Below are 27,482 nucleotides of genomic sequence, written 5' to 3'. Positions count from 1 at the left end.
GTTATAGCCAAGAGTGGATAGCAGTACATTTCCAGTAAGCAGTCACATCAGATAAACATGCACACTTGTCTAGTTAAATCATAGGACAACTCAGATGAGTTTGACAGCAATGTGGAAGTAGTTAAAGAACTGCGCTCGAATACCAGCACTTCAGAATACTCAAAAACACTTCAAGTCTCTTCATGTTCGATGACTATTGGCCCCGAAAACGAACACTGGCGTCGCTGCTGTTGCGGCGATGTGCCGTCACGGCAGGGACTTGCCTGCTCTGCCGCTGCTTTTCTGCACCTGTTGCATGCCCGCTTTTCAGCGATACGATGGTGATTACTCCCCAATTTCACGATTTAAATATTTCAAGGTATCAGTTGAAAGGCTGCGTAACTAAATAAGTTGTAGAAAGTTTTGGTAATATGGCTTAGGATAGGAAAACTTTCATGCAAACTGGAGACGTTTGTTGTTCTTACTGCGTCCTTCAAAAATCAGTGCTATAAAAGTATTATTAGTGGTTCTAACTTCAATAGAACTAGGCATAGACTTTGGGGTCAAAACATGTGTGCCGAAGTATTTCAAATGACATTAGAATATTTTCAATTCACTAACTGCATTGCAGTTTATCATAAAAGTTGCGTCTGTCTCTGCAGTAAAGCTAGGTGCTTTGACAGAATGGCACTTTCTCCAACAGTTAATGGGATGAATCTGTCTGTCCTAAACAATCACTCAACGTATTCGGAAAATTAAACAAAAAATAATACGGCCGTGCATGCAACGGTTTTAATAATTTTGAGATGTCTGTTTAATCGGATCATTTTTATGAAGAGATTTCTTTTCAACAGTGATTGAGGATTATGTAGTCGTAAACGCTAATTTGTGTGAAATGCTGGTTCGAACTACTGCCACGTCAAAAAGGGTAATGTCAACTTTAGGTGGGAGCACCGCAGATTTCAATGTTGGCAAAACAAATGCCACGGTTGAAACGAACCTTTTCAGTAGTGCACGCAGCTAGTGACGTGGTTCGCATAACAAATAAACATTCTTTGCCTCACAGATTGTTCTCACATGTCATGTCTACCTGCAGGTTGATTCTCAAGGGTAATCAACTGAAAGAAAAACCAATTTATGAACTGGCTATTTAAAGTTGTATATACGAGCGTACAGTGGCTACGATTCTGCACAATGACACATTCTGACAGCATCAATAGTTTCCACATTTAGCCTGAACCACACCTAAACTCAATATTGTGTGATATGAAGCACCGAAATTATTGCAAGAAAAACATGAAGCTAAACAAGGCAGTGACTGAGAAAGCCTGCAAGATAAACAGACCCAAAAGCTGAGGTGGTATTTTAGGATGAGCGCATTCAAGATATTTTGCGAGACTCCTTACTGCACACGAGCACGGTGCTTGGCACAACGGCAAATACGCTATCTGTAGATACGCAGATGATTCCGAAACAAATAACCCCAGTGCAGGCGAAAAGCACATGTGTCTTATCATCACCCGGGAACAACTTGACTTAAAGATGCAACTATGCTGTCGTGCAGGTCGACACCACAACATGATTATGCGACAATAATTTTGCTGTATCAAAGCTGAAATGTGTTCTTGCTTTCCAACCCCACCAGCTGCTGAAACCTGGAATGAAACCCACCTTTAGCAGTGCGACACAAACCTAATTGCAATTTTCATATGACAGAGTGTGAGCACCATTGGCAGAAGCAAAAGTAAACCTTTTTTTATTGTTTTACCAAGTACATCATTAATGCAGTTTTCATTTTTCATCAGTAGCTTGAGACAAGCAAAACTGAATGCACACAAGGGAACAGTGTACTACTTAGAGAGCGGATCTTATGTAGGCGCACAATGACAGGTGTCCAAGAGTGTTTGCCATGACGTCATCCGGGCTGCCCACCAGGTGGTGCCACTCGAACTTCTCGGAGCTAATGGACAAGTCCCTCCCTGTAGACTGTAGCCCTGACCAGTGCTCTTTGGCAGTCGGTGATCACATATGCTCCTAGCGACAAGGTCTTCAAATGAACTTTTTCTAATGTGCTCATGGTGCCATCTCTTAGTACTTCTTTTCATGCCAACTGATGGCACTATGCATATCATAACAATCTCTGGCCACATTCTCCGACCAAACCACACTCTCACTCGTTCAAAAGATATCGTTCCTTTACCGACTCCAGCAATACTTGCTGCACTCTCACGCTGTGTTGCACACAGATTCACAAATCAATCTTCCACCTGACTAACCTGCTCACCGCACTGTAGACACTTTAGAAAAAGCAAGGAAGTTCTCAGATGTACCAATTCTCGTGGCAGCGGATGCATCCGTGGTGGTGACTTTGCTTGACATGGAATTATGTCTCGATTCTCGGTTTTTCGAGGCTTTGCACGAAACCTTGATTCAAGAGTGTTGGCTGTCAACAGCGTCTTCTCTGGCCTGTCGTTGTGGCGTGGACTCTGTTTGTGCTTTGACTAATTGCAGCTCTCGAATGCTAAGAGCCCATTCATGAGAGAATGCCAGTCACATATTACAGATATACATGTACAGTTAGTGTACAATTCTAAAACTGCATATACAGTAGACTCTCAGTAAACGGAACCTGAAGGGGCCGGGAAAATGTGTTCCAATTAACCGGAGTTTCGTTTACTGAGAGATGAACTTGAGTGCAGAATAAAAACCCGAAACCATGCATTGCAGAGGTGATAGTTTCATAGTAGATTCGTTTAACAGATTCCCGTTTACTGAGAGTCTACTGTATTTGTAAACTCTTGAGCATTTAAAGTGAGTAATAAAGTTCTGCATTTTTATAGTCACATAAATAGGCTGACCAATAGTTAGCACTTCAGTGGAAGTGCTAGCACGCTTACTATTCTAAGCATTGGATATACATTGAAGCGTGACGGAGGGGCCAATGATAGACTGTCTAGTGTTACTTACACTGACAGTGTTTATTTGGGGTAAATCCATTTCGAGTAAACATCGCTGGTGTAAGCATTCAAAAACCTTTAGCACTGGTGGAAGCATAATTCATAATTTCTTACACTGATAGCACCAAATTCTCTGTAGAGCAATGATTAGAATACTGTAATCTCTTATGTTACCAGGTTGTATGAGAAAGAGGTGCAGTCAGTGGACGCCTTTGTTGATCCAAGCCTCGAGTTCCCGCCTTCACGACAGGAACTGGATGAAGCCCGCGAGAGGTGCACTGTGCTCAACGTGGACAAGGTTGTGCAGCTCCTGGCTGCGAAAATCTTCGCACCGCAACAGAGCACACAGATGGTGAGCAATTGCTCGTTCACACTTCCGGATGGCCTCTACATTCTTAAATGAGTATTCTGTTTATCAAAAACGGAAACCGAATGGATAAGACATATTTCACTAACAAGCACATGAAGGTTATATATTGTCACTGTATTTTGATAGCGCTGAAATGCAAGAACACCCGTGCAATTTTAAAAAGGTGCGTGGCCAATTATGAATCAAGAGTCCACCACTATATTTTTAAATAGCTGCCATTACCATTTATTTTTGCAGGTAGCAGTTGAGAAGGGAAACATAAATGTAATCAATGCACACAGCCCCATGAGGACTAGACAGGCCCTGTGCTATAGAGCTTAGGAGATGAAAAGCATAGCATACATGATCGTATCAGCGAGCTTTTTCTGTAATTTTAAGCACAATGCTATTTTAAAATTTTTTTACAATGCCAATAATACAAAAATTTATTCTAAAGTTTTTTTTTTGCTTCTCATGCTTCATATTTACTTGATGCACAATGGTCGAGCTGAGAATCAATATCATGTTTTTTGGCCTCATAACCATCATATTCTTACGTCCCAGTCTGCGAAATGCAACTTTGACTTCGTAGTGTGGCGGTTTGGGCTAGTTGGTATGACATGATGATAGTTATAGCGCGAGAACAGACGACGACAAAGGGACAAGAAGGAGACGAGCGCTAAACAAACTTTCGCTCTTCTCCTTCTTGTCCCTTTGTTGTCGTTCTGTTCTCACGCTATAAATTGACTTCGTATTTTTTACATGTTTAAGTTGGTGCTTTTCTTAAGGTATTCTCATAGCTTCGCAGTTTTTATTTTGGGAAATCAGTCTGTGGAAGCCCGCAATGTGGGGAATGTTTATGATAATCTAAGACATTATATCTTCCGATTGGCAGGGTGGAGCAAGATGAAGATTGCTGTTTTTTTTACCACAGTTGTTTGAAAGGGCTCGTTTTGTAAAATTTCCGGGGTCAACATTGGTGTAGAAGTCAGTGTCATTGGTTGGGAGCAAGAAATTGGTGTTTTTTGTTGGTGAAAAAGTTGGGGTAGATGCAAATAAATAAATAAATATAGAACCCACGTCTTCGCATGGCAAGCAGGTGTTCTGCTACAGAGCTATGCCACTGCTTGAAACCGTTTTAAAAAAAAAAACAATATACATGAATGCGACGTCGTGGAAGAGGCGCTAATGCATGTAACATTGTGTCGAAGAATCGTAGAAGTGCACCAGGCATCAAAACATGTGAATTGCACGAAACTGGGTGGTTTAAAGGTCAGCAAATATGAAAATGCACAGGCCTAAATAATTATCATTATGATCAGCAGCATAAATAAAGTGTGCAGCTGCACAGGTGTGTGTGTGTTGCCTTAAGGATGTGTAGTAGGTACTTCGCAAACTCAGAGAAGGAGCAATTATGGCGTAGTGGGCTTGTTCTCAACAGTTCTTGCAGTAGGCATTCCAGAATAGTTTTGTGGCCACCGTTATGCACACAAATATTTTTTCTTTGGAAGTGTATAGATGTCCACCAGAAGCAAAGCAGGGCTAGCAATTCAGCAGGTTTTGCAAATGGGGACTGATTATACTATCATGTTCTATACTCGCATCTCACCACTACCATTCAACACTATTAAGGTTCCATATTACAAATAAAAAATAAAACAAGAAAAAACGGTTCCATATTACAAATAAAAAATAAAACAAGAAAAGAACTCACCAAAACAAAACACGCAATCGCCACCACGTGCTGAAACAAGGAAAAGCAAAAAAAACCACCACCAACAAAAACCAACTAAAAACAATTATCGGTGAACAAATTTAATGTCTTGACACCAGATAGGCAGCAACAAGCCATTACCAGGGGTTGTGTCGCAACGTTGGCTTGACACGACGCTGTTTATGGATTCTTTCAGCATGAATATGTAAGTTACAGGTCACGCAGTGTATAATGATGGCTGAATAAATTTGAAGCGTAGGGCACCAACTACGATGTGCACAGCCACTTTTTTAGGTGAAGCAAGTTTTTTAGACGATGCCGTCTGTTCGTTTTCTTTGCGCCACGCATAAGACCAGACGCTACGGAGACACCGAGCAGGCGACACGATGTGGATTCATACACGTTGGAGGGCTAACCACCCTTTCTATTGATTAGGGGGCTCTGTAGCTTTCACAGTGCTGAAAGCAACTTCTGAAATAATATATAGTCTGGAAGCAGAAGTCATTTCGTAATGTTTTTTTTTTTACTCTTTAACACAGATGAATGTTTGAAGTCAAATTATGTTCTGATTTAATGGTTTGACGAAATCTACTTTCGTTGAGAAAGAACACTCAGCCAAAAGTTTTTTTTTCTAAATATATCTGCACAATTGTCAGTTCTGTGTCATTTTTATGGTCAAGCTGTCTAAGTGGACCTTTGCAGTTTGCTGAAACATGTCACGTGATCGGCCTGAAAAGAGAAGTCTTTTGAGAAGAGAGGCGTAATTGAAGGGGGTAGAAAGTAAATAAAAAGATAAATAAACCAGATGAGTTTTCTTTTCGTGAGGCTGGGTTTGAAACCTGGCCCCCTCGGGTCCGAATACAAGTGTAATAGCCACTGGCCCACTCATACACACGTGCATAATATTAATTTATAAGACGCAAATAAATACATTGTACCGACGGTCACCTGACCGGATGTTTCTTCTTTTTTCTTTTTTCAAGTTAAAGCAGTGCACGAAGAGAAGGTACCCAAAGAAGACACGAAACGAAATGCCAGGATAACGGCTGCCGTGTGTCTTCTCTCCATGCATGTCTTCACACATAGAAATAGACTGCCACCAACTTTCCCAACCTTCAACTTTACTGACCAGCAGTGGCGTAGCCAAGTGGGGGGGGGGGGGGGGAGCAAAATTTTTTGAGTGACCCCCTCCCCCTCCTCCGCCACTTACTCACCTTATTTTTTTTTTCGTCGCTTCTCGCTGACATGATTTACAAACTAAGCGATGCCACTATAACAATACCATTCCTGGGCGCTTTTACAGTAAATATTGCCTGCACACGGGAAAATGTGTTGTGGTGTTTGTCAAGGCTTTGGCACTTTGTGAGGTTTTTGGCCGGAAGCTCGGCCGCGAGCGACTGGATTAATGCTGCAGCGGTTAGAGTGTATTCAGTGGTGGTCACACGTGTACCCCCCGGAACAGATCTCGCTGGGGTCGATCCCTACAATAAGTTGTACTAGGCAGAGATTCGTTTTAATGGTAAAAGCCAGACACAGCTCCAATGTCTGATAGGCCACGTTCAAGGATATTAGTGTCACTCTTCGTTTGTGTGCTAAGATATACTTAAGCCAAAGAATACCATTTTTATTGAACCTTCGCACGTTCTGCTAGCATCTAAACACACACACACACACACACACGCGTGACAAAATATTTGGCTTATCCAACAAACTTCTCCTGTATGCGAGAGTACAATATATTGATACATATCATTATTATGTCCTAATGGCTTAAGGCACTCCAAAGTGTCTAATGACGAAGGTGCAACACAAGCAAACATGCAGACTAATTATAACCTTAGAAAGGCCTGTTAACATGCTCATCATGTAACTTAAGCTGATATATACAAATACGGTGGCCATAAACCTGATCGATTTATTGACATGTTGGGTTTAACGTCCCAAAACTACCATATGATCATGAGAGACAACATAGTGAAGAGGTCTGGAAATTTTGACCGCCTCGGGTTCTTCACGTGCACCCAAATCTGAGCACACGGGCCTACAGCATTTTCACCTCAATCGAAAATCCAGCCGCTGCAGCCGGGATTCAATCCCACGACCTAGTGGTCATAAACCTTAGGCAGCGGGATAATAAATGCAGTGTGGGCAGCTGTAGTGAGCACAAGTTTTATTGTTCAGCAGTGTGGCAAACAGTGCTAAATAAGGAACATAATGCTCAAAGAATGCACGTTAAATATATATATATATATATATATATATGCAGTGAAAAAGACGCACGTACGAAGTGATTTTATTAATGTTTCGGCCGCGGGTCCAGCCTTCATCAGGATACAGTGTATGGCATGAGTGCTGTTTAAATGCATGTTCATATCAATAAGATAAAAGTATGAAAACTGACATGAAAGGCGCCTTTTATGTTAGTTTTCATACTTTTATCTTATTTATGTGCACATGCACTTAAACAGCACTCATGCCATACACTGTATCCTGATGAAGGCCGGACCCGCAGCCAAAATGTCAATAAAATCACTTCGTACGTGCGTCTTCTTCACTGCGGACAATCTTACCCGGACCCAGCATCACTTTTCTTGGTGTGTATATATATATATATATATATATATATATATTGATTCGCTTTCTGTGTTCTTCCCTTCACATTGAGATGACTAGAAGAGCACACCGAGTGATTTCTGCAACTAGTCACATAGTGCACAATAAGAAATGCACGGAATAAAAAAGCATGGCTGAACATGTTTTCATGTAAATTAGGAACAATGTACACAGTGGCCATAATTTTTTGCAAGAAATGAAATAAACTCTGTGCAGATAGCGTTTCACGTAGCAAAGAGCCTTATGACGTACTAGAATAGTGTTGATTATCTTATTCAATTGACACGAAAACTGACACGCATATAGAGCAGTAGTCTTGTGGTAGTCACTGGTTGTGGCTTCTTAAACTTTTGAGCGCGTTCTTCCAACGCGTAAACGGAAAGAAGACTAAGGCACCAAAAACTTGGTGAGTCCCCTTGCCTGAAATTTCTTTTCCAAAAAGAGCAGATTGGTCCCTCCTGATACTTGGAATACACCAGCGTGGCAAGCATTTCTAACCAGTGAGGTGGGAACTTCAGTTAGCACTTACTACTGAGGGAAAGGTGTAGCACCTGGTTTCACTAGCAAATGTAGTCTCGCCCTGCAACTCCTGGCGTGTAGGCCTGCTGCACATAAGGCCAATGTGGTTGTCAGGAATCGCACTTTTTTGTGCATGCATCACGCCCTGATCGATTTTAAGGAGTTCTTTCGGCACACTAGTCGTATTCAGGCAGTGCAGATTACAGCTGGGAGCCGTTTCTTCGGCTGCTGTAGCCTTTTCGCCAGTTGTCGAGCGTGCACTGAGTCAAGCGTCACCTTTCGAGAAATGATCATCAAGCGTTACCTTATGGTGTTTTGACACGCGTGGTCATTGAGTTTCATAGAAGGGCACTGATTGACACAGAACACAGAACTACCCACCAATATGCAGCACACTTAAAGGGGGTGAATTCACATTGCTAGGAAGCAACACGCTCAGCAAAGTTCAGGCAGTGCCACTGAATGCGAGAACCGAGAACTTAGAAGCGATACATGTCGGCTAGTAATATTCCGCCTTAAACACTAGCGCTCGTTTCTCCCCTGCGAAAAAATTTGCCTGTATGCCATTCCTCCGCTTCCCTTCAGGTGCCAGTAAGGTCGCGCTCCTCCAGTATCTTACTCTTTGTGCGAAACGTCTCGCGTTTGTGATTGCGCCCCCTGATTGCACCTGGTAGGTTCTGTAGCGTTGTGATGCCATACAACAAATGTGAATGAATGCAAAGGTGTTGATACCAACTCGCGTCAGAGTGCTTGAAACAGACAACCTACAGGTGCGGATGGTGCACAGTACACCGTAAGTAAGCTCGTGTTGCACGCGCTGGCCGTTCTTGTCAGAGTTCACGCATTCTGAGAAATGAATTATGGTGCACTATGCTCTGAAGAAGACCAGGGTTAATTCGTTCATTACTAGTGAACCAATTACTCGAGATTTTGTGCGGTAAAAGGCTGCTCCTGTTCGCGCTTGCGTAAGTGCTGCAAACACGAATGCACATACTAGTTAGAATGATGTATACATGGCATATCTATGCTGCTTGGTGAAATATCCTGTACAGTTCTGAGTCTGTTCACATAAAATAAAATGACGGCTGCACGCTTGCAAACAACGGAAAACACCTTGTTGCCACAACGCTATTTATTGTTTCAGGAAGCAGACTGACCAAATGTACGAAAATAAAAAACGAGAACATTTGACGGTTTTGCGTGTATTTAAATTTTTTAGAGCTTATATGCAGCGATCAAGCTATTTCTATGTGAGTAGGTGCAGTCTAGTCCCAGGTTCATTTTCGATTGAGACCAACAGAACATTTCTCAATAATGATTGCCTTGGCCTTGCATATTTCGCGATAAAACCTCTATAATTTTAGTACTTCCTTGCTATCAAAAGTCGCAGTGTAACTGTAATGTTAACCAAGGTTGCGAGAAAGGCTTCCTGAAAAATAGTGCGTCGGAAATTGTGTTGCCAACGTTCAGCATAACTTACAAAATATTACTTATTGCGTATCGCATTCATGCTTGGATACATGCAGTAAAATAAAAAAAATGTTGACTTAAAGCTATCACTGCGTCAGGGCTACTTGACATAAAAATCATTTCCATGCAGTCACAAACATGGATAGTAACAAATCATTCGCTCAGCAAATTAAGCGAAACTGAAATCTAATTATGAATGTACGAAAAGATTCTGTGTATAACTCTCATTCCCCGTTCTAGCGGAGCCGTCCTTGACTTGTGAAACGCACTTTGCCACAACGGGGACTGTGCCATCTACGCTTAACAGAGATTAACGATTCAGGGTGTCTTCTTCAATAGGGCTCCTCATCGCAATAATGAGTTTTTGAAGACTAGTCAATTAAATGGTGCAACGAGAGGCCGCTGCTCCAAACAGTCACTCCCCCTGTTGTTTACACTCGCCGTGTTTGTCTACTGGCTAATTACTCGGCTGCTGACCCACAGGTCGCGGGATCGAATTTTGGCTGTGGTGGCTGCATTTTCGATGGAGGCGAAAATGCTGTAAGCCTGTGTGCTCAGGTTTGGGGGCACGTTAAGGAACCCCAGGTGGTCGAAGTTTCCGGAGCCCTCCACTACGGCATCTCTCATATTTATATGTAGGTTGTGGCACGTTAAATGCTATATATCAATCAATCAATTACCTGTCGTTTACTGCATTTACCTTAATTTTACTTACTCTTGTAGTAGAGCATATGCACTAACGCGTATGTGCCTTCTAAAGAGAACGAAAAACCCCGTGCTCTGATTGCACGAGAACCTGGGCCGCCTTTGCCAGACTTGTCGTACGGCCATTATTCGTTGCGACTTCTCTGGTTCAATAAATGTCATCACAGTTGGTGGAGGCTGCTGAGATCCCTAAGCAGACCTGGAGTACCGCTCTCGCAAGTTGCCCGAGAGACCACCGCGAAACATGACTGACGCAGTCGCCAACCAGCCCATCCCAACCCAGCCAGCACCACCGGATGTCCCGTCTACCTGCCCCGGCGCTACTCACCAATGAGACCCGCCTATCTTCAGTGGCAGTGGTGAGCAAGACGTCGAAGACTGGCTCTCCTTGTACGAACGCGTAAGCGCCAGCAACAAGTGGGACAACGACTCTAAGCTCGCCCACGTTATCTTTTACTTGGCAGACGTAGCTAAGCTTTGGTTTACCAACCGCGAAACCGCCATCGCCAACTGGTCCTCCTTTAAGACCCCCCTGACTGAAGCGTTCGGCCAACCAGAAGTCCGCAAGCTCCGCGCTGACCAGTGTCTGCGCCACAGAGCCCAGCAGCCTGGCGAAACGTTTACGAGTTACGTTGAGGATGTGCTCGACCTCTGCAGGCGTGTTAACCCATCTATGCCCGAAGAAGAGAAAATTCGGCAGATTCTCAAGGGGGTTGAGGATGGCGCATTCTAGATGTTGCTAGCGAAAAGCTCGACCACGGTGGCAATCGTCGTAAGCCTCTGCCAGAGCTTTGGTGAATTGCGCCGTCAGCGTTCCATCGCCCGACAGTGTTCCACCGCCGGATTCGATCTCGGCCGTCGCACTCGCAAATGCCAACGTTCGCCAAGAAAGTCTGTCCAACCAGATCACAGACTTCATCAGGGAGGAAGTCGCCCGACAGCTCTCCCTGCTGCCGCATAGCGACGTGCCCACCGCAAGCATGCCTTCGACACTGCAGCAGGCCATACGCACTGAAATTTGCGATGTCCTCCCTACAGTGCAGGCCCCTTACCCATGCACTTCAGTAGCACCTAATATCTCAGCTGTCGGCTACGCACCACCTGCACCACCTTCACCTCTCAGCTACGCAGCTGTGGTCGTGCGGCCTTCACCGCATCCAGTCGCCTTATCGGCTCCATCTCCTCCGGCCTCGCCTCCAGTTTACAGGCCCCCACCTCACTTTTTCCATCGATCTAGTGAGTGGCGCACCCAAGACAATCGTCCTATCTGCTTCGCCTGTGGCATCGCTGGCCACATTGCACGCTTCTGCCGCCGTTGCCCCATACCTGCAAACGCATACTTCAGAACTTATACCTATGCGCCGCAGCAGGCCACCACGTCTGCATATGAACAGAGGCACTCAGACTCGGATTGCCGCCCATCGACTGCTCATTTCCCATCCCCTCATCGCCGATCGCCATCGCCTATGCGTCGTCGACCACCTCCTGAGGAGGGAAACTAATCAGTGCAGTTCCGGAGGCAAGAACTGCAACTTGTGCGCAATTCCCAAGGCCTCCGTTTTCGCCGCAAAATGTTGTTGATGTCGATGTTGAGGCAGTCGCCACATTGGTGTTAATTGATACCGGGGCCGCGGTTTCTGTGATCAATGCCAAATTTTGTCGGAAACTGAAGAAAGTGACCACATCTCTCTGTGGCATGGTGCTGTCCACGGCTAGCGCGCAACGCATTCATCCCTCGGCTGTGTGTACGGCGCGCGTCGTCATCCAAGACGTTTTGTACATCATACAGTTTTTTGTTCTGCCATCTTGCTCTCATGACTTTATCCTCGGTTAGGATTTCTTATCACGTCATGAAGCTATCATGGATTGTTCCCGTGCCGAAGCGTCCCTTGTGCCAACATGTGAATTTCCACCACCCGACCGGTCTCCTCGGCTCTGCAAACTCATCGCTGACGACGACATCACCTTGCCTCCGGTAGCTTCGGTCCCTATAAGCCTTTCATGTGTAGCACAACCTGACGCCACGGTGGTGTTCACGCCATCTCCAGTTTTTACTGAATGCAAGGGCATCGTTCTCCCATTTGCCATTCTTACAATTGCGTCTGGTTGAACAATAATGCTGGTTACCAACCACTGCAACTACCCCATTGGCTTACTTCGTGGTGAAACGTTGGGATATGTGCAACCTGTTGACCGTTTCGATGATATTACTCTTCCCGACGAAACGCCATGTCACATTGCCGCAATCACTCATGCGTCTGAGCCATCAAGTTTGTCAGCCTTCGACAATGCTATTGACGCAGACCTTCCCCTCTCGCATCACCGCCAACTTGTTGCTCTCCTTAACAAGTTTCGCTCTTCTTTTGACTTTCAAGAACCTGCTTTGGGCCGCACCATGACTATCACTCATACTATTGACACTGGCTCACATTCGCCTCTGCGACAGCGTCCTTACCGCGTTTCCGCCGAAGAGCACCGCGTCATTACAGAGCAAGTAGACGACATGCTTAAACATAGAGTCATGCAGCCTTCTCAAAGTGCTTGGTCATCACCTGTGGTTCTGGTAAAGAAAAAAGATGGCATCGTTCTATCTTGCGTGGACTATCGCTGCTTAGACAAGATTACAAAGAAAGATGTCTACCTGCTACCACGAATAGACGATGCTCTTGACTGTTTACAAGGCGCCGAGTACTTTACATTCTTGGATCTGCATTCTGGGTATTGGCAGGTGCCAATGGCTGAATGTGATCGCCCTAAAACAGCCTTTGTAACGCCAGATGGCCTATGTGAGTTCAAAGTCGTGCCATTTGGGCTCTGCATCGCGCCTGCCACATTTGAGCGCATGATCCATCCTGCGTGCCCATAAGTGGAAAACTTGCTTGTGTTACCTGGATGACATTGTAGTCTTTTCATCTGATTTCCCGACACATCTTGTTCACCTCCACGAGATTCTGGCGTGTCTAACTTCTGCAGGCCTACAACTGAACTCCAAGAAGTGCCACTTCGCAGCACGAAAACTAACCATCTTGGGACTAACCATCATCACAAGAGACGGTGTTCTTCCAGATCCAGATAAGCTTCGAGCTGTCGCTGACTTCCCGTGGCCCACACCACTGAAAGCCCTAAGAAGTTTCCTTGGTCTCTGCTCCTACTTTCGTCGCTTCCTGTGCAACTTTGCGTCCATCATCGCACCTCTCACGAGTCTGCTTTCCAACAGCAAAGGTATATCTGCATGGTCACCTGCATGTGACGACGCATTTCGCCAGCTGCGACACCTGCTGACTTCACTACCTATTCCTCGTCACTACGACCCCGCTGCTGCCTCAGAAATTCACACCGATGCAAGTGGCGTCGGTCTTGGTGCAGTTCTGGCACAACGGAAAGGCACCCAAGCCGAATACATAGTCGCCTATGCAAGTCGCGCTCTCAAGAAGGCTGAATTGAATTACTCCGTGACAGAGAAGGAGTGTTTGGCCATAGTCTGGGCCTTGACGAAGTTTCGCCCGTACCTTTACAGTCGTCCTTTCGACGTGGTCACAGACCACCACGCTCTATGTTGGCTGTCCACGCCTGGGACGTTGGGCACTTCGATTGCAAGAATACGACATCCGTGTAGTATATTGTTCTAGTCCCAAGCATGCGGATGCCGATGCACTTTCGCGATCACCATTAACCTCAGATGTGGCTTCTCTGTCACCCCTTTTTACCACCTTGTCACCAATAGACACCACTGACATGCTTTCGGAGCAGCGTAAAGATCCATACCTTGCATTGTTACTCGACTACCTTCCGATCCGTCTGCTGTCCCTTCTATGAGAGCTCTACGCCGACAAGCAGCCCACTTTTCCGTGCGAGACAGCATTCTGTACCGCCGCAACTACATGCCTGGTGGTCCGAAGTGGCTCCTTGCTGTGCCAACTCATATGCGTTCTGACATCTACATGAATTTCTATGCAGACCCCCAAAGCGCTCACGCAGGTGTCCTGAAAACCTATGAAAGGCTGCGCCAACGATATTACTGGCGAGGAATGTATGGCTTTGTGCAGAAATACGTTCAGTCTTGCACTACTTGCCAGCAGAACAAGACACCTCCGGGGCACCTTACTGGCTTGTTACAGCCGCTCCCATGCCCGGCTCGCCCACTCGATCGCGTGGGTATCGATCTCTATGGCCCCCTCCCATATAGTCGCTCTGGAAACCGGTGGATTATTGTCAGCGTCGGTCATCTGACACGCTACACTGAGACTGCAGCTCTCCGGCAGCGACCGCCCACGAAGTTGTACTCTTCATTCTAAGCAGATTTATTCTCCGCCACGACGGGGCTCCACGGGAATTACTCAGTGATAGGGGTCGAGTGTTCCTGTCGGAGGTCATCCAAGCTATTCTCGCTGAATGCAACATCATCCACCAGAAATCTACCGCATACCATCCACAGACGAATGGTCTCACTGAACAGTTCAACCGCACACTTGGCGACATGCTGAGGATGTACACCTCCTCCGACCACACTAACTAGGATGCTGTATTACCTTTTGTTACCTTCGCTTACAACACCGCGACGCAAGCGACTACCGGTTTTTCCCCGTTCTTTCTGTTGTACGGCCGCGAATCATCCCACCCACTCGACACTATACTCCTGTACCGCCCTGATTCGGAAGTCGCCAGATACGCTGAAGACTGCTGTCAGTTGGCTCGGTCTAGGACAAATGAAGCTCAAGGTCTACGAAAAACCCGACATGACGACGTTCATCACATAGCGCCTACGTTTCGTACTGGCTCCCTTGTGTGGCTTTGGGTGCCCCCACACGTTCCTGGCCTGTCTTCTAAACTTCTGGCCCGGTACCATGGTCCATACCGTGTCATTGACGCAACCTCGCCGGTGAATTACATCATCGAGCCCCTAACACAATCGCCAGATTTGCGCCGTCGAGGACGCGAGACCGTACACGTCGACCGTCTCAAGCCCTACTACGACCCCCTCATTGTGCCTACTCCCTGAGTCGCCAGGATGGCTACTCTTCACCCAGGGGGTATTATAGTGGAGCATACGCACTAAGGCGTATGCGCCTTCCAAAGAGAACGAAAAACCCCGTGCTCTGATTGCACGAGAACCTGGGCTGCCTTTGCCAGACTTGTAGTACGGCCATCATTCGTTGCGACATCGTTGCGACTTCTCTGGTTCAATAAACGTCATCACACTCTCTTCAAAAGCATACCCATGGGGAGAGGGGGAAGTCTCATGAGTCATGACTTTGATATACAAGTACATGTACACAATCCGCTGAAACTACCGTGAAACTACCGCTGATAGTCACTCACAAAAGGACGCTGGTGTCTGTGCCCCCCCCCCCCCCCCGGTTGGGTAGGTGTGAACCCCTCCCGAAACAAATTTCTAGCTATGCCCCTGCTGACCGGGAGGAAAGGAGCAGCCTAATGAGATGGGGTAAGAGAATAAGGCCTCTAAATTAACCGTGGAGAGAGAGGCCAAGCCACATTTTTAGGAAAGCAAGCAGTGGCACTGAAAGGGAGGCGATTGAGGTGTTTCTTATGAAAAAGGCAGGCATTTCGTGCATTTGTGTGCCATCTCTCTACAGTAGACTCTCACGAAATGGACTCTGAAGGGAGCAAGAAAATATGTTTCATTTAGCCGGAATCACGTTTACTGAGAAATAAACTGGTGTGCTGAATGCAAGTATGATACTGAGCATATCGCAGACAGTTCCATATAAGCAGCAGTTTCGCTTAACGAATTTCTGTTTACTAAGAGTCTACTGTGTTTAGGCAACCAAGAGGTGATGTTCTTCAAAGATAGCTTGAAGATGTGACAAGGTTAGGTTGGGTGCTAGCAGCATGGCTTCCAATAATAAACAGGAGGAAGTTGGCACTCGGGTTTGTTGTGCCGTGTCTTCATTTCATCCCAATCTTTCTAGTGCCACGCCTATTTTCCTTAAATAGCCTATCAACTATCTCAGCACCAAGCTCTCTTGGAGGAGGTGTGATTAAAGGGGATACAAGAGTCACGACCAAGAAGGAACACTGCCGGCGCAACCATTCATGTTATATGCAGTAGACATCCTAGGGTAGTTTGAAATGGCTAAGGTTATGTGTAGAGTCGTTCATTTTTTTTTTGTGTGTGGTACAGTGGAGGCATGCACCAAGTACTGAAGCCTAACTAAGAAGAAGGTCATGCACAAGGGGCCTGATTATAATATCGCATTTTGCTTTTAAAGGCGATGCTACATCCTCCAAGTTTTTTTTGTTTTTTTATACAGCAAGATTCTAATTTTTTACATAATTAAAATTAAACCTGTATTTGTAAGAAAATGGACAAAAATGTGTCCCCCCTTGTGATTATACTCTTGATTTATGCCACAGCATGCAACTGTGCTTTTGTGGTGAAATAGACAACCTGCATCATGACATGGAAGAAATAGCATAAATCACTGACAAACTGCTTGACTATATTGTGGTTCTGGCATGTAATGCCTCAAAATTTATTATGTTCATCAAAATGCCCCTTCTAAGTTGATTTATCTGGCGCCTTTCTGAATAAGTTATCATCTCAGGTACCGAAAAAAAAAAGCCTAAGTTCTCTGAATTATCAAGACAGGTCACATGGTTTTGTTTAGTACATCTCTTGTTCGCTTGTGGCAGAATGTCACTATAGAAATAGGTTCATATCTGTAAAATTTTCAATTGCCTATATACAGAATATTCTTCCAATAAAAACATAAACTTGACAGCCTTCTGTTTGCTCTGCACTCACTGAACGTTCAAATCAGCATGCCTGGGAAGTGTGTATTTGTGGCCTCACAGAATGAGTGAGAGTAGTTGTCATTACTTCAGTCAGTGGTTGAAAATTCCATGGTTGAGGGTTAATGCAAAATACATGAGTATCGATGCTATTACATGTACATTTTGCCATTTTTTTGTTGAATATATGCATTTAAACATAATCATTTTTCTTCTTCCATCAACAAAGAGAAATTCAAGAAAAAAATGCAATCTGTTTGTAATAATATTGTAAGTATATTTAGCGCAGCTTGAAAATCCCATAAACACACACCCATTCATACTCTTCCACGCGAAAAGCACTCACCACACACAACGCTGTGTGTGGCCTGTGTTTCTCATGCGGAATAGTGTGTGAATATGTGGGTGCTTGTAGAATTGCCAAGCTGTGCTAAAGGTATTTACAATAGAAAAAATTACCAACTAGCCCAACAAGTTTTAATACGCCATGTTTGGATTGCCATTCTCTCAAAAGCTTTCATAAATTGACTCAAAATCTTCCCTGCGCTTTACTTGATGCCATACTACTGTTCCTTTTCTGCCTCTTCCATCCGCCTCCTGCCAACCATCAGAGGGCTCTAGTGTTGATCGAAGCTTTGCTGAGAAAGGGCCATGTCAATCTGGCAAGCCAGGGGGCGCCACTGCTGGCACAGCTTCAAGACTTGCAGCCGAAGTCATCCGACCCTGTTCAAGTCAAGGCCAGGAAGGTGAACATTGAAATGGCATGAAAAGACTGGGAGCCTAGTCTGTGCTTGGCAAACAACATTTTATGATGCTAAATTACCAGATACGGCTCAAACGAAGTAGCTTTTGCCACAACGAAGAATTGACATTTTGGAAAGTTGATATTGATTGATCATTTCGGTAGAGCAGTGCAAAATGATATTAAAAGCTGTAATAAGCATTGCAGCGAAAAGAAGTGCTGCAATGTTTTCTTTTTCGCTTGTGTTTTTCTTACCAATTTGCACTGTTGTACCAGGGTGCATGCCCATTACCTGTGTTCCTGTATGATCTGCAAAACGGGTGGTGGTGAAACTGGAGGGTACAGCAGTTGATATCAGAGAATCGGAGAAGACAAAAAAGAAAAAAATGTGCGGGAAAAATACTCAACACTTCAAGTATGCATTATCATGTACAATGTTCAGATATATACAGATATGCATGCACATATAGTAGACATAGATATATATGTAGAGCATATGAATGATTAATGAGAAGAAAAAACAACTTGCAAAAACGTGTGTATGCTCCATTATTACAAAAACGAAGTTAGAATAGTTAACTGTTAAATGAACAGCCCTCTAATTTCCTTTTGTGTGTGTGTGTGTATGTGTGGAATAAGACATCTATTCCTTGCATTTCAAAACAGTTTAATGTTGTTGAGATGATGTGTTGAATGCGTTGCGTTCCATAGTGTGTTTGTTAGAATGGAATGTGCCAGCCAAGGTGGTTGATATCGGACATGATAAATGATTTTGTTTTGTTTAAGGTTCACGAGCTGAAGAAATGTGTCTGACTTTTTGAGTGCTGCCTTCTTGTAGCAGCAGAGCAATTTGAAAAAGATCTGATATTTTAACGATTTGATATTATTTGAAAATAGAAACAGTGTGAAAGGCAGCACTTGAAATCATTCAAACCATTTTCTTTTGTAACACAATCTGTTTTGACAAGTTAAGGGCTGTACCCATATTATACCCATACCTGGAAGCAGTAACTTAGGAGGGAATCAAAAAGTGCATTGTAAAGTAGCCTTTTTATTGTAGATGGTAGTATATGCCGATGACGACTAATTAGTCCTCTACACTTAGCCGATTTCGATGTAACTGCATTGACTTGGTCATTCTATGACATGTGCTCATGGACAATGATGCCAAGTATTTTGATGCATATTTAAGAATCACGAACATGTAACCAATAACTGTAAATGCTTTCACTGCAGCATCAAGTTGAACCCACTGCTAAACACCGGGGCTGCACATTTAAGCTTTCACTGGTTAACCATTTGTATAGAGTGCTTGGGCAGTGATTTTCGTCTTTTATGTTTTTTGCCAACCCACTTATAAGAATTATCGGTTATAATGATGAGATTTTCTTGGCACTTGGACATCGTTATAAGTGGGCTGCACTGTAAGTGAACATAATAGGTGTGCCTCAACTTTCTCTGGTAGCTTGTACAGTAGCACTGCACACACAAATTACGTAATAGCAGCACAAGTTTTGTTGTGGCAAAAAGAAAAAGTATATCACGGTATAAATTTAATTTTTATTGTTTCCAGTGGAATTACATAAGTTTCATAAATGTAATTTCATCAACCTTCGCTACGCATTTTACAAATTCAAGCCTGTGCTTTTGCAATAATGTGATAATGCAGAAAAAGAACAAACAAGCATCATAAGCCAACTTTTAATAACTGCTTTACTTCCAGCTAACCAAGTTTTTTAATGCATGCTCATGTCTACTACCTAATAATAATAATTGTTTGGATTTAACGTCTCAAACCCACGATACGACTATGAGATACACGGTAGTGGGAGTCTTCAGAAATTTTAACTCCTCGGACTCTGTAACGTGCACCTAAACACAAGCCTCGAGCACATCCGTATCCATTGAAAACGTGACTGTCGTGCCCCAGATACGGTCTCACGATGCTTGGGTCGGCACCCTAGCACCCTAGCCACTAGACCACTATGACTTGTCTTATGTCTATTAACAGTATAGTTACAAAATGACCCAGAGGGTAAAGCGTGGCAAACTGTAGAAGTAAATGTTAGCTCCCCATGCATGCATAACAATTAAGGTCATTTCTTTGCTGAACAGTCACCAAGAAGACAGTTTGCTTGGCACCTTTAAAGCAAACTGGCCTGTGGAACTTCAAAATTTAGTACTTATTTTCCTCTCTTTTAGTTTTTAAGCAGCGCTAAAAGAAAAAACGCCAGGCCTGCGTGGAAGGCGCAGCACAGTCACAGCGAAAGCTAGAAGAGCGGCCTTTTACATCCTTTTCAAAACACTCATTGGGTAACTACTGCAACCACACTTGCTTGATAGCCACTAGGGCATTAATAATAAAATTTTTTGGGTAGTAGACCCGCATTCGCCATGCTATTTTTCGTCATTCTTCTGAGAAGTGTGGTAACCGCTAAACACTTGCAAGGAGTTTTGTGCCAATGGTTTATGCAGTGGCTGACAACGACTAGAAATTATGGCTGAAGTGAGCATGCGCCACAGTAATAGGGGAACATGAACAAGCTTTTGTAATGGGTTTGAGCATTGGGCGGCTAACTCGTTACGCTACTCGCATCGTGTGACGACTGGGTCTTCTTTCGCTGTTTTAAAACGCTTTATAAAGCGTATTAACACGATTGCTTTCCCGACATCAAGCCTGCTTAAGCAAGTTTGCCAACAAGTCACAAGAATCGGCGTAGCTCAGTGGTAGAATACTGGTCTGGCACCCAGCGAACCCGGGTTCAAGCCCCACTGTGCCATTGGTGTTAGGATTTTTTTCCAATTTCGCGCAATGTGGTTACGAACATCGGCTGCAACAGCGGACAACTGCGCGTGACCCGAGTTGTGATCTCATAACAGCTTTTGCTGTAAAAGGTGTACATACTGGCACAAGCATTTTTGTCTTCATTATGTTGGTGAGGGCCCATCAGTCATAACACCGCAAATCGATTGCTGTAGCACATGACAAATAATTAGTTACTATCCATTTATTGCCGACCAGTCTCAGTTTACATTTGGGCGAGAACAAGCTACCACTTGCAACGTATGCCTTGTAGCGTGGGAATCAGCCCAAGGAACTGTGACCCACTTCTATACTGCTGCATAGTCTTCTTACATTATTTTCCTGTTGCACGTGCTGCACAATGTCATTGCTGTCAACGTCCTATGGTGAGAAAGACTGTCTTGAGGCTTCCACACTTTCCGCATGCTTGCTGCAGGCGCAGACTCACGAGCAGCTGCCGGATAGTAGTCTGCTGGCACAAGCACAGCAAAAGAGCAACGATTACTTTGACGTCGTTTTAGCTGTGCCAGCGCAAAGCTCGGGTGCATTGGTGTTGTCACGGAAGTTGGGGGTCACCTTCACATTTCATTAGATAATGTCAGTGTCACTAGATGCGGTGTATAGTCCTGAAAAGCAGTCATGAACTTAACGAGTTCTCATTAATATTGTGTCGTGCAAAAAAATTGAACCCTCAAAAAATTTGAGCATGAATTTTAATCGCGCGTGTGAACATATGGATTCATATCAAATATCCGCCAAGATGGTGCAGCGATCATGGTGCTCGGCTGCTGGCCCAAAGTCAGAGGTTCGGTCCTGAGCGTGGCAGCCACATTTTGATGGAGCCAAAATGATAGTGGCCTGTGTACTGTGTGATGTCAGGGCATGTTAAAGAACATCGGATGGTCTAAATTCGGAGACCTCCAATACAGAATCTCAATTTTGGGAAATTAAGGGAGTACTGACACAAATTTTAAACATCTTGGGATTGTTGCTCTAACTAAGATTGCTGGTTTTGAGTGCACTGAAAAAAGTACTGTGGTGCCTGGGAATGCATAGCACATGTTTTCAATACCGCTACTTTAAAGAGAGACTTCAAGTTTTGATATGAAAAGGGCAGCTTCTCGACGACATGTCATGGCAGTGTGATGTCACCAGGAGACAGCGACTCGCGACTTGCTAGCGGCAGAACTGCCATCTGCTCATGGTACACACGAAGAATGATGAGTGCAGTATCTCCGGCGCCCCCGACAGTGATTTATGTGATGTAGATTGCATGTACTCACCAGAACTGTCTTGACTTGTCGGTATAATGTCCATTGTGGAGGGGTTGGCTTGACAATGCTCAGTAATGAAAACATTAAACTCAAAGAAAACTTTTTATATTAGTTCGCTGACTCCAGTGTGTGGAGAATGTTGACAGCGCATAATGAGGAAATGAAAAATGTCTCTTTTGCGATGTCACAGAATGGTGTCAGTAGATACATAATACCCCAAGCATTGTAAAATTCATATATTTTGCACTCCAATCTATTTTTGGTAGATGATATAAGCATGTTGACAGGAACAGATTCCGCAGGCTATATCAGTTACAAAATCTTGCGTAAGCGCGCCTTTAAATTGTGTGTGACCGTCAGCTTCTAAGTCTGCCATGTGTGAATCACAAGAATGTGGATTCACTGTTGTGAATCCTGGTATTCCTAGGAGTAATCTTTAGTGCCTTTGCTTGTCTTGCATCCAACAGTGGTAACTCACCTTGCCCATAAAGGTGATATTACTGTATAACTCGCAGTGTGTCTACATGCAAAATTTCCTGTAGACCTAAAAAGTTGTTGAAATTGGGACTCACATAAAATATGAAATATTAAACTAAGAAATGCGTAACTTTTTTTTTTGCCTTGTGTGTGCAGATTTCCCTTATCATCCAGAAGCTAATGGAAGAGCCGGAGAGTTGACTACCGAGCATGCAAACTACCGGGTGGTCGCCTCATGCTGGCGTGTCGAAGTGAACATGCTAATGAATGAACACAAAACATTGATAATACAGTAACAGTTTTGGTGTGGCATGTCCCTTTTCTGTGAAAAAACTTGGCTCCTTCCACCAAGGACACACGCAAGGGTTTCTGTGGTTTGTTTTTGAATATAACCAACAATCCCCGTTGAAGATGACAACCAACAGGTGACAATAAAGAGGAGCAGGAAGCTTTGAGATCAGGAGCAGTATAATAAAAAACGGAACGGTTGGTCTATGGCTCTCGTCTGCTACTGCTCAGTGGCCACACAATTACGTGATTTTATAAGTATGGCTTTCACCTGTTTATGTGAACAAGTTGTTATCTTGCATCAAGAAAACTATTCATCTTAGTTATAGATGCATGCCGTGATGTACCTATAATATCACATTTGTTTTTATTCTTCATCGATCATTGTAACAAAAGACGGTATTGTAAGGAAATTATTCAAGGAGCTGTTTTCTGTATTATACACAATTAACGAAGCCTACGAACAGTTAAGGGGACACTAAAGGCAAATATTAAGTCAATGTTGATTGCTGAAATAGCGGTGGAGAAGCCTCCTAGTGCTACTTTTGTGCCAAGGAAGTGCCTATTTTCCAATAAAATCCTGTTTTAGTGGTCTCCATTACGTTAGCACACTTCAAATTACCTGCCCCATAGTGGAAATGGTCACGTCACTGCTTCCATGCACAATGTTGCGTGGCTTTACTGCGCGGCTGCTGACACTAGTAGCAGCAGAGCGAAAGTAGCTGGGGCCACAGCAGCAACAACGGCCGTCCAACAACTTTCTGCAATGGCCTTCGAGATAGCAGACATGCCTGGTTCGATTGCGCCCCACTATATGGCACGACCTTTTTAGTTTAACCAGGCGAAAATCGAACTCTTGAAGCACTCGCCCCATTCTTTATAGTAACGTCTGGTGGTTTTTCTCATGAATTTAACAGACACAAACAAGCAGTATTTTTTTATGCTTCTTGATGCACAGAAAGGTCCTTATTTAGTGCAGCTAGTTCGATTACTAAAGATTAATTGTAGGCGGTAACCCTGACGTCATTGGGATTATTTAGCGAATGTCCTAGTCATGGCGCTTGTGTTCTCGTGCATTTACCTTAATTTCTCGATAAGTAGGGCACTGCTGTCGATAATATTCTTGTTTTAGAGATTGTCATACATAGGGCCTTCACACTGACATAAATTATATTTTACTTTAGTGTTCCTTTAAAGGGGCCCTCCAACACTATTCAACCCTTTATGTTTTACTCGCGGGTTGTGTAGACTAAAGTACAGACAGACTAATGCATCAAAAACGGCAGTGGTAAAAATGCACAGTATGAAGTTACTAGACTTAGAAAATTTAATATATATATAAAAAAAGGTCAACCCTCAACTCCCTTTTCGCGGGGTCACTTGACCACATTTAACTTGCCATGACGTCAGAAGGCTGCCCCAATGAAATAAACTGCAAGTGCCTACGTAAGGGAAGCTCGCTTTGTTGCTTTTTTTTTTTTCGAAGTACTGTTCACCTTGTGCCTGACAGCTGGCTTGCCAAAATGTGAGCTACTGTGAAGCGAGGTATTTTCTGCTGTTTTTATTCAACGCTGAGAAAGGAACTTGTGGAACGGCCAGGACAGTGAGGTGTTGTTGACCCTTCGCCCGTTATTCGGTGAGCCGCCCGACGAACAACAATGATGCACTGCACCCCTTCAACAGTGCACATGCGGAAAGAGACAGCTCGCAAACTCCCAAAAGCAAGACGAGGGAAGAAAAGGAGAGAGGTCTTTGGTATGCACATCCATCCCGGGCAACCCAAAAATCCAGTGGAGAAATGCAGCCAGCGTCTCCGTCGTGCTTTGTAGTCGCTGTGATGTTTTTTTGTTGTGGCCGCATCTGTTCAGGGTTCGATGAAGAAGCACCTGAGACGAAAAATGAAATAAATTAGTAACGTTAGTTTTTATCCTACACCTCGATCACTTCTAACGTTACGTTTATGCAATCATGTGACGGCAACCTTCCGGCACCATCTCCGCCCGCAAAATTCTGACGAACGCCACCACGTGGTGTTGCGGTCGGCAGTAATGTATTGACTTTATTGTGTGATTAAAATACTAAATCATACAATATTCACGCTTAGACCAATGCTAAACTTACCTCCACCTATCGGTCTACGGAAACCACAAATAATTAACATCTTTAAAAACAGATGCTTCAATAGTGTTGGAGGACGCCTTTAATCCCAGGAAAGTATGAGACATCAGTAGAGTCTTCTTTACTGTATAGTAATGAGTCTTACTTGTACAGAGAAAAATAAAAGAGAATAAAAAAATTGGCCTTCTGTTAGTAGGATCCGAAGCCACCTTCAAATTATGCGTGCAATGCCCTACCACTTTAGCTACAACACAGGGTGCTCCAGGGTCCACTCGTAGCGTATTCATGCGTGCTTGAATAGGCCTGAGGGCATCACGTGGCGTATGACATCCTTTGGCAAAAAAATTTGGCAGATCCCACGCACCTTAGGAATTGACGCTATGTGAAGGGAAGATTACCGTGTTGTAATTTTTTAATTGAGCGACATATCATGAAATGACGCTAAATATATGTATAAATGTTGCACGTACAGACATATGTTGCAGAGTTGAAGATGTTTATATAACCAGTTGTTTGCACTTGCACAATGATGCCAAATAGGAACATAAATATCAGCAACACCAGGAGCAATAAGCTGATACGAAGTGGTGGTGTTCCTGAGGGTGGTAGCTCTAGACGCTGCAACATAAATCAACTTCAGGGCGTGGCACCCAACTACAACAGACGTTAACCCGGCATGACGGCTGGATCATAGGAGTACATATGTAACATTAATAGAAGTGGGTAGCCATCACTGTAACGACAGTTGACGTTTCACAAACATTAGGGCGTATTTAAAAAGTAGTTCCGAGACCTGGCGTGGCTCTGTGATAGAATGCTTTATTTCCACACAGAATGCCATGGTTCGATCCCTGCTGGGACCCTGGCATTGATTCTTTGCATTTGTTGGGTCAACGCAGCCTATGTCAGGTTTCTCTTTTTTTTAACGCTCACGCGTTAATATTGCCCATGTGTGTTCCTGTCATTCCAGGGCAGACATCTATTAAGTGTCAATTACCTGTGGCACATACCCGCCCACGGGTGTGTGTTACGGCCTGGCGGGAAGTGTTTGATGACTACGCAAAGGTATTGTGACAGGATTGATGTCCTGACCAGTGTGTCATATTCGTCAAACTGTCTTGCCCTCCCATACTAATTTTGGTTCACGCCAAGTTAAGGGGGCGATCACGAAAACACCAAGACGTAAGTGGCTAGATACATAGATATGCATATAGACTGGAAAAGTGCTTGCAGTAGGCAAAAAAATTCTTCGCATTTAAAAGAGTGCACTTACCGCCTGGGCTACGAATGGCCCAGGCATTGAGTATTGTATTTTGTTGATAGTTTTTCATTCTAATTTCTTTGTCATTATGCACTGAAACCTCGATATAGCAAATCCGAATATTTGTTATAACGAAGTAAATGAAAAATAGTCTTGAAATAGACATAGTGGCAAAAAGAAACTTTTATAGCAATATTTCAGATATCATAAACCTAATTTCATGAAAGATGCAACTTTGTTATGATGAGGCTTACGAGTATTGTGCTTATAGTTGGATTCACTGGCCAAGTAGATGAGAATAATATACCTACATTTGCATCACACAGTTGACTTGTTTAGTGTGCTGTATCCATGACAGATGCTTCTTTAATGAAAGCAAGTTTAGTTTCACCAATGCATTTTTTTTAAGCATGCTCTTCAAATTGCACTTGTGAAAGAACGGTTTTCATGGGTGACCATCATGAGTTTTTCACGTTTTTAAAAATTTATATATTCATGACAAAGTATGGTAAGGTAGGCTTGTTAGAGTCTCATCATAATGGTAATCCAAAGAACGGCAGGAAAAAGAAGATGGAACCTTGTTATGAAAAGAGAAATAAATAAAAGGAAGGGACAGGGAGGTTAACCTAGACGAACTCGTTTGCTACCCTGTACGGGGGTGGGGAAAGGGGTCGGAAAGAGGATTATAGAGAGATATAAAATAAATTAGAAAAAAAAAAACATGCGCATACATTCAGGGAGTTCTGATCACAGTCGTTTGGACAGGCCGGTTGAACGCAAAAAGCGCAGGAGCGCCTTCACAGCCTCTTTCTGCGACATAATGTCCTGTTGGCAGCGCAGGATTCTTTCTTCCGAAAGAGGCTGGTTGTCCAGTTCATCTAGTGCATTGCAGAGTGACTGTCTCGGCGAGTGGTATTGTGGGCATTCACGCAGAATGTGCCAAGTTGTTTCATCACTGCCACAATGGTCGCATGCAGCAGTGTCAGCCATTCCTATGCGGAACGCGTACGCATTTGTAAATGCAACGCCCAACCATAATCTGCACAGCATAGTAGCGTCTCGTCTGCGTAATTCCGGAGGAATTCGAGAGTTGGGTCTAAAGTACCTAACCTGAGAGTTGGGTCTAAAAACTCAACTGAGAGTTGGGTCTAAAGTACCTAACCGTGCATGAATGAAATGTGACTCGTTTCATGGTGACGTGGTGCGCTTGCGAGCAAGCATGCGGAGTTTCCGTGCAGCGTCAGTTCTGGAAAGCGGAATTGATATTTCATCGCTTTCAGTATGGGCAGAACGGGCAGCTCTGTTGGCCCGTTCATTGCCAATTATTCCACAATGACTTGGAAGCCATTGAAAGGCTATTTCATGTAATTTCTCAATGAATTGGTGAGTCTTTTCTGCAATTTCAAATACCAGCTGTTCGTACAAGCTGTGGCGTAAAGGTGATAAAAGGGATTGCAGTG

At 44.0% G+C, this 27,482-nt stretch overlaps 1 protein-coding gene across 6 annotated transcripts in view; it reads left to right on the top strand.

Moving 5' to 3' along the window:
* Positions 1 to 22,850, top strand: part of LOC119179034 (AP-4 complex accessory subunit Tepsin) — an 86,590-nt gene extending 63,740 nt beyond the window's left edge. For all 6 annotated transcript variants that reach the window (XM_075869806.1, XM_075869808.1, XM_075869805.1 and 3 more), the window contains 3 exons: positions 3,114 to 3,288; positions 17,671 to 17,805; positions 22,512 to 22,850. In XM_075869806.1, coding sequence (XP_075725921.1) covers positions 3,114 to 3,288; positions 17,671 to 17,805; positions 22,512 to 22,556 — 355 coding nt within the window. In that variant the 3' untranslated portion in view covers positions 22,557 to 22,850. The remainder of the gene's footprint in view (positions 1 to 3,113; positions 3,289 to 17,670; positions 17,806 to 22,511) is intronic.
* Positions 22,851 to 27,482: the final 4,632 nt, after the last annotated feature.

The sequence above is a fragment of the Rhipicephalus microplus genome, chromosome 7 (genome assembly GCF_043290135.1).
Source record: "Rhipicephalus microplus isolate Deutch F79 chromosome 7, USDA_Rmic, whole genome shotgun sequence".
NCBI classification, from domain to species: Eukaryota; Metazoa; Arthropoda; class Arachnida; order Ixodida; family Ixodidae; genus Rhipicephalus; species Rhipicephalus microplus.
This window is presented reverse-complemented; position numbering and strand designations above follow the sequence as displayed.